The sequence below is a fragment of the Myotis daubentonii genome, chromosome 11 (genome assembly GCF_963259705.1).
Source record: "Myotis daubentonii chromosome 11, mMyoDau2.1, whole genome shotgun sequence".
NCBI classification, from domain to species: domain Eukaryota; kingdom Metazoa; phylum Chordata; class Mammalia; order Chiroptera; family Vespertilionidae; genus Myotis; species Myotis daubentonii.
The window spans coordinates 71,686,409-71,699,040 of record NC_081850.1 but is presented as its reverse complement, the minus strand read 5'-3'; the positions used below and the strand labels follow the sequence as shown (position 1 = coordinate 71,699,040).

General features: G+C 46.8%; 1 protein-coding gene across 13 annotated transcripts in view; it reads right to left on the bottom strand.

The window, feature by feature from the left end:
- TNC (tenascin C) overlaps positions 1–12,632 on the bottom strand; it is an 88,882-nt gene that overhangs the window by 13,431 nt on the left and 62,819 nt on the right. For 7 of the 13 annotated variants that reach the window (XM_059657845.1, XM_059657850.1, XM_059657853.1 and 4 more), the window contains 5 exons: positions 9,849–10,121; positions 5,861–5,983; positions 4,646–4,789; positions 2,480–2,599; positions 140–283 (listed from right to left, as the gene is read on the bottom strand). In XM_059657845.1, coding sequence (XP_059513828.1) covers positions 140–283; positions 2,480–2,599; positions 4,646–4,789; positions 5,861–5,983; positions 9,849–10,121 — 804 coding nt within the window. Of the gene's footprint in view, positions 1–139; positions 284–2,479; positions 2,600–4,645; positions 4,790–5,860; positions 5,984–9,848; positions 10,122–11,641; positions 11,915–12,632 lie in introns of all 13 variants that reach the window. The other 6 variants (XM_059657844.1, XM_059657848.1, XM_059657847.1 and 3 more) reach the window with 2 other exon arrangements.

Genomic DNA, 12,632 nt, shown 5'->3' with positions numbered 1-12,632 from the left:
CCTGGTGGAACTGGCAGTGGTTGATGTGGCTGACGCTGAGCATCCCACTGCCAGGATCTGTCTTAGGAAGGAAGTTGGAGAGAGTGGCTGTTTCGGAGGGGCCATGGCTGGCATCTTCCCGCTCTCGGTGTCTCTTTACCTGTTGTGAACTTGGTGCTGATGGTGGAGCTCTTCTGGGGCCCTTTCTCTGCAAAGACCCTCAGCGTGTACTCCGTGGCAGGCTCCAGGTTGGTCAGCACATACTCCACCGTGTTCCCAGACACCGTCCGTGTGATTTCTGGCACTGAACATGAAATACACAAACCCAGGCAGTTACTGCTTCTGGTCGGAGCCATCAGCAGGCTCGGCCAATGACGCACACACCTCCTTCTAACACACTTTCAGTGACCCCGCAGACATGCCTCACGCCCCTTTCTCTCTCTTGAGCACTCATTTCACATACAAAAGATTTATGATATGGAGACTGAATTTTTCCAGGCACCAAATCAGAAGGAAGGGGAACTGGGGGTTAGGAGAATTTTCCAGCTGCTGTCGCTGGGACAAGGACTGGCCAGGGGAGAGGAGCAGGTGATATATCCGAGCCTGGGGCTACCCACGTTTAATCTGTCCCATGCCTTGTCCCTCTCTCTTTTACTTACTTACATGTGCTTTTATAATTTGCCAAATGTCAAATCATTAGGCTGGGAGACCTCAAAAGTCAGGCAGCAGGCACGCCAGAGCCTGGTTACTGCTTCTGAGACCCGTCGTCAGGTCTGACGTGGACACCAAACACCAGGGCCCGGGTGTGTGTTCATTTCCACCCACTGGACCAACAACCCAGGCAAGCCAGGGACTGAGGGGTTCCCCAGGCTGTGAGGCTTTTAGCGCTAAAACTGGGAAAGCCCTGGACAAATTGGTAGAGGTGGTCACCCTACCACAACATGTATGAACCTCCCACGCCACCCCCTAGACCAGTGATGGCGAACCTTTTGAGCTCAGCGTGTCAGCATTTTGAAAAACCCTAACTTAACTCTGGTGCCGTGTCACATAAAGAAATATTTTGATATTTGCAACCATAGTAAAACAAAGACTTATATTTTTGATATTTATTTTATATATTTAAATGCCATTTAACAAAGAAAAATCAACCAAAAAAATGAGTTCGCGTGTCACCTCTGACACGCGTGTCATAGGTTCGCCATCACTGCCCTAGACCAAGCCCTTTTCCAGGCAGCTAGCATTTCCGTGATTCCTCTGAGCTGTACCCTGATATATTTTTGCTGAGACAATACCATCTTCTCAGACTCTGTAGAGTCTCTGCTTAGAGAATATTTACGATTTGAAGAATAAAAAGGATACACGCAGCCTGGCAGTTATGGCTCAGTGGTTGAGCATTGACCCATGATCCAGGAGGTCATGGTTTGATTCCCGGTCAGGGCATATGCCCAGGTTGCAGATTCGATCCCCAGTAGGGGAGAGGCAGGAGGCAGCCGATCAATGATGTTCCTCTGTCATCATTGATGTTTCTGTCTCTCTCCCTCTCCCTTCCTCTCAGAAATCAATAAAAATATATTTTTAAAAAGAATAAATGCAAACACTGCTCCTCCCCTTCATCTCCCAGGCTCTGCCCTCACAAAGAACTCTCTTAGGTGGCTGCTGGGTCTGAGTTAAGATGCTCAGAGGCCCAGGACACAGATTAAGGTGCCTTCTCCTATTGTCACTGAAGGTAAAACAATACTGAGCCCTCAGATATAAAACTTGGATTTGCATTGAGATGAAAATAGTAACACTTTTTCCTGGAGGAGTTCATTACAAAAGTATGGGTTCATTCAGTGGAAAGGAATCTATTGCTCTTTCTTTCCTCTTTTATTTGGATTTGAGTTTAATGTTCTGGTGGCTGTGTGCTAGTGCCCCAAAACAAGTGTTTAATTTGCACACTGAGTAAATTAGCAGAGATGCTTGCAAAGACAAGGATTTCACAGTCAAATTTGCTACTCCTGGCTTCCCCTGAGGCCTCTGAGAAGCCCAGGCTCCCCAGCACCACCCAACACAGCCTATTTAAGATGTGAGGTCTGAACTCCTTCCTTGTAAGAGATGAGAGCTGCCTCCTAGGGAGGGTGCTCATGCCTACAGGGGGAGACCCTCGCAGGAGAGGAGGACAGGCTGGGGAAGCATGGACAGGCTCGGGTGGTCCATTTTGTTTTTCTTAAATGCCTACTGGATTCCCTTGACGTAACTACAACATGGAAACTTTTTCACTTGACAACAAGCAGAGGAATATGGGCAGGGCCTCCTTGCCTCCCCCTGACCAGGCCCCTCCACACCTATCCCCAGCTCCTGTTCTGAGGTGGCAATTGAGAGCCACAAGGGCACTGCTGGCCTTCCCAGACTCCCATGCATTTCTGTCACCCTTTACTGAATGTGGCCAGAGAAGGGAGAATGGGGAGAGTTTACAGAACAGACATCCTCAGAGTGGGGAGGGCCTTGGACACAAGCTTACCTCTCTCCCCTGTGTAGGAGATGATGTAGCTGTCCACAGGGGCGATGGCTGGCTGCCACATGGCCAAGGCTTCAGAGTCGGTGATGTTGGCTGTTACCAGGCCAGATGGGCTGTCCAGAGCTGCAGAGAGAGACGGTAATGTGTTAGAGAGATAAGCAGCCATGGGTAGGACCTCAGACCACAGCTCTCTATGCTGCTTGCGACTCCTGGTTTGGGACACAGTGTCAGCTGCATGGAAAGTTTCCAGTCTTAAGCTTGGCGCCAAGGGGACCTGGGTTTGAGTCACAACTTCTTTCCTTGCTGGCCTTGACTCTATTTCCCCATCTGTAAAATGGGGATAGTAATTCTGCCTGACTGTATCCTCAGTGTTCTTCTGATTGTCATATGTTATATGTTGAGATACGCTGTATAAAATGGAAAGGCTAAACACATGAGGGTTATCATCATGGTAGAACCCAAGGGAAAGAACCTACAAAAACAGAGGGAACTTTTGGAGTGAAGGCTGTCCGAAGCTTTTCTGGGCTTTGAGTGAGAGCCCTGATTAGATGGCTTGTAGATGATATGGACCTGGACTCTGGAGGCTGGGGGTCTGTGTTCTACCTGGGCTTCTCTGTCTAGGGTCTGTGTGGCCTACGTCATTTCCCTTCTCCAAACATCTCTTTCTTCAGTCGTCCAAGGCTGGCTGCTGTAAGCATGAACTAGGCAAAGTGTGTGATATGTGCTAGGGGGTGTTATTAATGGACTATTAAAGTTATCTGATATCATCATAGTCTCAAAGAGTTTATGATAAAGTAGACATGATCTCCAAGTGACTCGTCCTGAGAAAGGATGGATATTCACAGGGCCTGGGCCCATGTGACTGATCACTGTTGCTACCAGCACCGCTTTCTCAGAAAGCAAGCTCAGCATGACTCTCCTGCATTCCCATTCACCACTCAACTATTCCAGGACCACAGCCCGGAGCACCGAGGCCACCATCAGGAGCTCGTTTGCAGATGACGTGCCTGAGCCCCAAGAGATGCCAGGACTGGCCTCCCAGTCAGGAGGGCAGAGTACTTTGGGGGCCCACACTGTCCGCTCCAAGTTCTTCCTGCTTCACCAGGCCTGTTCAGACCCGCCTGCCACTGACCAGGACAACGGGGCCTCGCGAAGAAAGGCATCTGGCTCTTGCCATGTGTTGCTGTGAGAATCCATGAATGAAAGATTTCGATGGGGAAATAAGGGTGGACAGGACTCTGGGTTCAGATGGGATGTTTTAATTGCATATTATAAACTCTTTGAGGCTATGAGGATATTTTTAAAAACTTCTACGAGGCCCATTCTTTGCATCCTTGAATGGATTAGGCTGGATAATTGCTCATCTATCAAAGGATCAATTGTTTAGAGACATGGCTGCCTGAAGAGAAATTTTCCACTTCATTCTCTTTCAATGAAATTCATTATTTCCCCTCCTTACTGTGTGTTGCCCAGATCTGGTTATAATAGGAAAATGATCCTTTATTTTAGGAGAATGCAGAGTTTGGAGTGCGACTGACCTCAGTTCAAATTTGTTTCCAGCATTTATGATTTATAGGGCCCTGGGGCTCAGTGGTTTCCTCTGTAAAATGGGAATGATAGCAGCTATTTTAATGGTGCAACCACAAAGGGATTAGTAACAGTGCCTGGAATACAGTAGCTGCTCAATTGGGAGCAGTTATTCTGCAGCTGTCACCATTGCAGATCTCTTGTGATTCCGGAGTACCAGGCCAGGGAGGGTAGGAGGCTGATTGTGTGAAGTCATCATATTACAGATGCTTTACCTATATAGTTCCACGTGATCCTTACAGCAAAGGAAGCAGAATTGTACCCATTTCCTAGAGAAGGAAAGTAGAGCCCAAAGAAATGAACTGACCGCTCATGTACCTACAAGTGGTTGACTTGAGATTTCAACCCAGGTCAGGATGACTCCCAAACTTGTGCTTTTTCTTCCATATGGCCCCAGGAATGGGAAGCCCAGCGAGGTTAAGGATGAAGTCAAGGATCCGCAGCCCGTGAGAGGCTGGGGATGGACCAGAAATGAGGGCTGTGGTGCTCCAAGTCCAGTCTACTCCCCACTAAGATTTTCTAAATATAAACATTTCCCGGCTGCTGAGCATGGAGCAATACTGCTGAAGGCGAGAGCCTCACCTGTGGTGAACGTTCCTGAGACGGGCTCGCTCTCCTCGAAGCCTTTCATGGCCACGATGCTGACAAGGTACTCGGCTCCCGGTAAGAGTGTTGTCAGCTTGGTCTGAGTCTTGGTTCCGTCCACAGTGACCGTGGAGGGCGTACCTGGAACACAGTGAAAGCAACATGGGGACTGCTGAGCCTCACTGAAACCTACTCACTGTTGCCGCCACGAATGGGCGTATCCAACTTGGAAATGACACTGCATCTTTATCCAACACCATTTTCTTGACTTCTCATTTGCTCCTACCGTCTGGCATAAGAGAAGAGTTCTTACTTTTTGTATAATGTTTTTTTTCCCATCCAAGCAGATGCCAAAAACCAAGCCAGGAGAGGAAAAACATGGTCACAATGTGCTAAAAGTGGCAAATTTCCGTTCAGTAGAGAGCTGTCATTTTGAGTAAATTTCATTTATTTTTCTCAGCGAGAATATGGTAAACTCACTATGTGATGTATATCTAATATATTTAACCCCCGTTGTCTTAGGTTAGGGATAAATAGGCTCCCTTACTAGCCGAGGTTCTACTGTTTAAGAAAAGAAGTCAGTCATGGTCAAGTTTATACTCCTATAGCTATTAAAAAGTCCAAAATTTATATTTCTTAGAATTTCAGGGCTGGTGAGGAGCTTGGACATCACCTGGCCAAACTCCCCACAGAGATGCTACAGCATAGCATTCCTCTGAAGAGGTTGTCTAGCATTCTCTCTGTATACACTGCCACTAGCAGGGAGCTCACTACCTGACAGATGGTTTTATACAGACTGGACTGTTTCCTCCGTGGTCTTTGTTACAGCCCATGTGCTCTAAACGAGAACTCCCAGTTCTACTGAGTCACAACTTCCTGTCCTTTCCTGAGAGACAGACCCAAGGGTGAGACCTCACATACAGCCAGGTCAAGACCAGCTTTCCGGATGAGCGTGCTCAGAGAGAGAAGGTCATTGTGTGGACGCAATATTGGGGACCTATTTCTCAGAGATGTTAGAATGTGAGCACTGGAAGGTGTCTTCCTAAAATGACCCTCCCAAGGTTGTGTCTTCTAAGGACCTTGAAGTCTATTCAGATGGCCTCAAGCATAAGGGTGGCCATGATGCTGGGAAGGAGAGGAGAGGAATGATCTCTTTACTATTCCACCCAAACCCTCCAGGCTCCTCCTCCCATCCCCTCCCCGGTCCGTTACCTCCGGCAATGGGCACATAGGTAATCCGGAAGCTCTCCACCTGCGCGGTGGGCGCCATCCAGCTGACAGTAGCCGAGTTTTCAGTGATGTCGGAGAAAAGAATTTCCTTTGGGGAGCCCATGGCTGTCACGGAGAAAACACAGGAGAAATGCAGAAAAGTTAACTACCTTGCTCACCAAAGATGCTTTCTGGATTCCTTATCCAGAAAAATTCAGCCCCTCGACTGTGTCTGGGCCAAGCCTTTAGGATGGAGAGTGTAGTGCTTTGTGGTCAAGTTATGACTTGATAGGAACAACCCGCCTTTCATTCAGGTACAGGGCCCAGGGCTGTAGACCTCCACTTGGTTTCATTTAGGGAGAATGTTAGCCCCGAAGCTGATGTCTAAGGAAGTGTGGGTAATACACCCTCCTTTAATTCTGGATTTTAGCATTTTGAAAAATCTTGGCTTTCTAGCTCCTTTCATTAAAGGGTACCAAGACTTGACAACTGTATAGTTCTTTGCAACTGATAAGGGTTAGCCCTGACTCAGAAAGCCCTAAGAGGAAGGTACGGTTACCCATTTGACATAGGAGGAAACCGAGGCTCAGTTTTCCAATGAACATTCTTTTGGTGTGACCTTTCTGGAGCCCAGGACTGGGCAGCAGAACTGAGCGCAACCCCAGGATTCTGGAAATGATGTTCACATGGACACTGACCCCGGCAAACCCATTCCCAGAACTGGATGGAGGTCGAGAGCCAGGGGAGGAACCTTGGGCCCATCACCAAGGCAAACACCCTGGACACTGGGTCCACCTGTGGGAGAGCTGTGCCTCCCCGACACCCCGTGTCCTTTGGCTTTTTCTCTGTGTTTTTTGGCTTGGCTTCCTGCCCTCTTTAGCAGACCGTGCTTCATCAGAGAATCCAGGAAACAGTTTTCAGGTCTCTAGGGATCTCGCTTCATCTATCTGTTCCCCTCTCCAATCCACGTTGATCATGAAGTTCTGAAACCCACAGACCGCTTTGGGGAGGGTGTTTTTCCCTCTCCCCATTTCTGTCCTTTTCTCTCCTCCCACGGCTTCCTCTTGCAAGCTGGTAGCCACCCTCAGACTCGGCGGCTGCCTTGGGCTGTCCTCTCCTGGAGAGCTTTGGAAACCACAAGAGCTCTGGAGCCTGTATGATCTGATTGTCCAAATACCACAGAGAGCCTGGACAACCTGGGCAGGACCCTTCACTTCCGGGAGCCTCAGTTGCTCCATCTGTCCCATGATAAAGGGTGCCGACCTTCAGGAATGTTTGAGGATAAACAGACACAATGGGTATATCTGGCATGCAGCAAGAACTCGGTAAACATGGTCGCTCTTTCCTTCATTTCTTTCCCATGTGACTCTGCCATGGGCCACCCTGGATTCTGAGGCAGCCCCCAGGGAAGATGTAGGCGAGGCCAGCTGAGGTGTAAGCTTAGGCACTATGGCTCTCCTGCCGACCTCACTGATGCAGGTCCTGGCCCGTTTTAGAAGGTTTATCTTGAGACCACAGCTTTCTTCGCTAGACCCCAGTGTTCTCTTAGAAACCACAGGCATCAGTAGCCTCGTCCATCATGCACTCCTGAATCCACAGTAATGGTGGAATATCGGGGTCAGTGTGTGTGGTATTTTTGGACCACAGGCCTACCTAAGTGTGGGCGGCTGTTTGTTACTGTAGCGTGTCTCCTTCCGCATGAAGAGCTGGGTCAGATAGAAGGCAGGACTGCCAAACAAGTGTCTCTGCAGACACGTTGACCCAGGCCCCAGACACAATGTCATTGCAGCGCTGAGGTGTGTGGTTTCAAATGCATCTGAACTAGAACTGAGTGGAGGAGTGAAGAGGCTGTTTGGCTGGGAAGGGTGGGGTGCAGTGGGAAGAGGAACATTCTGGGAGTTGGGAAAAGGGGCATTGACTACCCCCATTGGCCTTGGGGGTGCATGTCTGGGACTCCCAAAGGGGACAAGTTAAAGAACCTCCAGAAAAGAATGACAAAGTCATTTTACTCGGTGACTGGAATTTAAACTATTTTCTGTCTCTTCTGCCTTCCCCCCCCTCCCCCCAAGCTGGTGCCCAGGTGCATGTTGGCATTGAACTTCCCAGAGGAAAAAGAAGCCCCGGGGAACCCTGGACCTCCCAAAGGGAGGCTGCAGTGAAGGAGGGTCTCAAACCACACAAGGGAAGAGGCGCCATTGTAAATGCAGGGAATGACAGCTAGAAGGAGTGCACAAGTCATAACCTAAGTTACGTAAATAAGGTGTATGTGATTTCTCTGAGATCTATTAGTAAGCAACGAACACAATCACACACACACTTCTCTTTGTGATCTACAAGGCCCCAGAGAAAGAAATCAAAGCAAGGGCTTTCCAAAAAAAGTAGGTTCTGCCTTTTCTTTTGTTACTTAAGAGAAATCATGATTATTCATTCTCCTTTTGGCTTTGGAACTGCAGGGCCTCCAGAAAAGACCAGCAAAACAAAATCAGCAATCCGAAGTAAACTTTGAGAAACAGTGTTTATAAACCAAGGTCAAAACCAGGCTCTGCCTCTGATCTGCAGTTGTTTTATGGGCAGCCACAGGCGGGGTTGGGGGGAGGAAGGAGACACAGATCCACATCCCGGGGGTGGGGTGTCCTTGTTAATAAGGAATGGGCTTTCTCCCTTGGCTGAATGGCTGCCTGGATTCAGCATTTCTTCCACATGTACAAATATTGGTTGTGATTTCTATAGGGGCTTCTTGGAGCTCAATAGGCCCTGAAACTTTACATCACAAAATACCATCTCTGGTAAAGAGAAGGTTGGGCCAGTGTTACACCCCATGCCTGTCAGAGATGGCAAGTATGTACGGGGTGGACAAAAGTAGGTTCACAGTTGTGTGTATGGTAAATAATATAATAATTAATAAATAATATTGCAAGAATAAACTGTTGTTTCTGTACTCACAACTGTGAACCTACTTTGCCCACCCCTGTATAGTCATTGATTATCTGTCATCCAGCCTGCTTATGGTTAATAGTATTAAATTAAGTTGGAATTTGGGTCTACCCCCAATTTGACCTTGTGACCTTAGACTAACCGCTTTACCTTTCTTCAGATTCTTCACGAGATGCACAACCAGAAGAGGCTGGACTACATCAGTTCTCTGGTCTCTCAGATCACTTCTGTGGTTTTGTGATTCTCTCTCTCTGCTTCCTCTTTCAACAGCCATCTCTATGCTCCATTCCCCTCAGTCCTGAGAAGGAATTCACGCACCTGCAGTAGGTCTTTCCTTTTCCTTCTAAAGAGCCCTCTTAGTTTTCATATTATCATTATAATAAAAAGTCATGCTAGTAACCATCTTCCTTTATTCTCCTTGAAACAACTCGTATGGAAAGGGGTTTTCATTTCCCCCTCTTGTGCCTTTTAGAGCTGCTGTAAGTATCGAATAAAACCAGAAAGCTTCCTGAAGAGCAGCTCCTAACCTTGCCAGCTTCCTCCTTCCCTCCTGTTCACAGTACTGATTATTCACACATGCACTTTATACATATTAATTTTATAGGTGAAGGTACTATTCCCCATTATCCTTGCAGAGTATAGTTTGAACATTTGACCAAAGAATCAGGAAGCGTATCTCTGGGTAAAAAATGATGAGATAATAGGTAGAAGGAGAAGTCTTTGGAATGGAAAAAAATGCAGTCATTGTAATGATAATGATGATGTAGTAATGATAATGAATATGTATATATATCTCCTTTGCTATGTGCCAGTCCTCTGCTTTGAGCTTTTCATGAATTATCTCATTTAATCCTCACAATGCCATTAATTAAATGGCATCAGACTCTTTTTGTGTAAAGACTTAGCCAAATTACCCACAGTCACCCCTTCTGTAATCAAGAGAGCCAGGATCTCAACGCGAGCTTGTCTCGCCGAAAGCCCCTGTGATTTCCCAGCCCTGGGAGGAGAAGCCCCCAGGTGGGGACTGGCTCCATCCTCTCCTGTTTCTGTACGGTACCTGTGGTTGCTATAGCACTGACTGGCTGGGATCGCCTTCCACTGCTTATTCCATAGAGCTCAATTTCGTAGGCGGTGGCCTCTCTGAGACCCGTTATGTCCCTGGTACGTTCGGGGGCAAGGAGGGTTATTTCCAGTGGCTCAGACTGCTTTTTGGTGTCTCTGATTTTGAGAACAAAACTGTCGAAGACCCCTTCATCAGCTGTCCAGGACAGACGGAACCCGTCTGGGGTGGCATCTGAAACCAGAAGGTTGTCGACTTCTGGCTCGGCTTCTAGAAGGGGAGAAAATGGTGGTAGGAGGAAAGAAAACATCATTTATCAGTATGTGTCATCGTCTCTCCAAGGGGGATGTCAGTATGCAGTGATGTCCTGAGAGATGGAAAGGAAAATCATTCAACATGAGCAAGTCTAGCAGGCCTAGGAGAAGGAAAAGATGGTCTTGACACATTTAATACAAACTGAGTGGATGCTTGCATATGTGAGTTTTGTCTAACAGCAATCCTATAAATCCACATCTGGACTCAGCATTGGCCCCTCCCCTGCATTATTAAACAAGTTCAAAGCCAGGAACTTGTTTACATTTGCTCTCTGTCTTCCAGTGGCCGAGTGCCCATCCTCCTCTGTGAGATCTTTTTCTTTTCTTTTTGAAAAGACAAATAAACCAGCTTTAACGATCTGTAGAGCTGCCTATGATGATACCGCTGATTATATTTCCCTTGATCGTGAGCAAAATGGCTTTTAAAATGATGTAAATGTTATGATCTTTTGGCTTTTTTCTTGGAGCAGTTTTACTGAAGGCTCCTACTCTTGACTTGCTTGCTTTAACCATTAGATACGTGTTAAGCTGGTAGAACTAAGGCTTGGAACCTCTTGTGCTAGATACTTTGGATGCAAGGTATTATCTGGGATTGCCTGAACTAGACAAAACTCAATGTCAAGATAAATCTACAGCTGAGTTTCCCAAAGTGTATTCACAGCACACTATTCCTGTTGAATCTTCCTTAACAGGTACCCACCATCCAAGAAGCTGGGGAAATACTGCCTGAATCAGCCCCTCTTGGAGAGACACATGCACATTTGGATGTTCTGTGAAGCCTTGTGGTCAAGGATCCTATTTTAAGTCAGTGTTTCCGAAACTTACTTAAACATGGTTTCACCAAGTGGGGCTTGAAAAATTCTACAGAAGTAGTAAGCTCTAGAAAGACTTTGGGAAACACAGATTTTTGAATGTTAATGTTGTTAATGCCCTACTTTTCTAGGAATGACTAGTCTTGAGAAAATTATGGATTTAGTCTGTGTTGAAGACTATCTATGATATTAGTGATTACCAAGATAACAAGTTGGTAATTGGTTTTCCAATGACGAGCCCACCTGGTAAGTTTGTCAAGATTATAGTTGAACCTTGGAGATGGTAAGTGTAAGTTTCTGAAATATACTCACTGGTATATTTCCTCTGAGAAGGCTGGAATGTAGCTGGGAACCAGCCAGGATGAGCACAGGGGAAGGTGATGTGGAGTAAACACAGAAGAGCTAGGGATAAGTCATGGTCTAAAGGATTTGGAACACCAAGTGGAAAAATTTGGAAACATCTCATTTCTGGAGTGGGAGAAGGGGAGTGCTCATTAGACATACGACGAGGGAGAACGTGGGGTGGGGGACATAAAAGAACAGGCCACATTATGGATTAAATAGAGCACATGGACAAGGATGTTAAAACTATGGTGATCTGGTACATAGATTACGTGGTAGGAAACCAGGAAGGGAAGAAAATGGCTCACTTGAATCAAAATACCTGTAACAATCTCAGCCCTCAAGGGCTTGGTTTGGTGCCCTTGGGTGAAGCCAGAGACCACAACCTCATAGCCAATGCCGGTTATGAGGCCTCTGAGCTCCAGCTTCCTTTGGGTTCCTGAAAGTGTGAATTCCTGGGGATCCAGCAGCTTCCCTGAATCCACCACCGTTACTAGGAAGCTGTCAAAGGCATTCTCCGATGCCATCCAGGAAACTGTGAACCCGTAGGGATTAATGTCGGAAATGGTTAGGTTTTCCAGAAGGGGCAGAGCCTCTGAAAGAAGGGAGGAGTGAAAGGAACTCAGGTTAGCAGCACTGACTCCGCCGGACAGCACAAGTCTCCGCAAACACTGCAGATACCCCGTCAACCAGTACATGTATTACATGCCCAGCAAATGCATGTCAGGAGTTTAGATGCCAGATGATGGTATCTTGTGTAATCTCATAAGAAGCCTATGAGGTAGATATTATTTGCATTATAGTGGTAAGAAAATTGAGCTTCAAAGAGATTGATTGTCTTGGCCAACTCACCTAGCTAAGTATGTGATAGAGCAAGGTCTTTTAGGAGTGTCTGACTCCAACGGCCATGAATCAAGTTGATTAGGCCAATTAGTGACACATACTCACAAGTTGAGAAAAAAGGAGGAAGTAAGATTTTTATGGTTATGGCCAGTAAAGAACACTAAGACTTGCTAATTCCTTTGATGTTTGTTTTTCTGGATAAAAGTAGGAAATAAGGACATGTCTGGATCTTCAGTACGTTCTGTTAGCGTCATTTGTTCATTCATTCACCAAACATCTGCATCCCGGGCACTCTTACTTTTTAGGTGCCAAGGGATCTTTCCACACACTGGGATTCCCAAGAGGAGTGAGCTTTTAACAGCTGAGTTTCTGTCAATACTTCTCTCCCCATAACATCTGAAGAAACAGAGAGGTCATTGACTTGTCCAAGATCACATATCTACTAGGTGGCTCAGCTAAGATCCAACCCA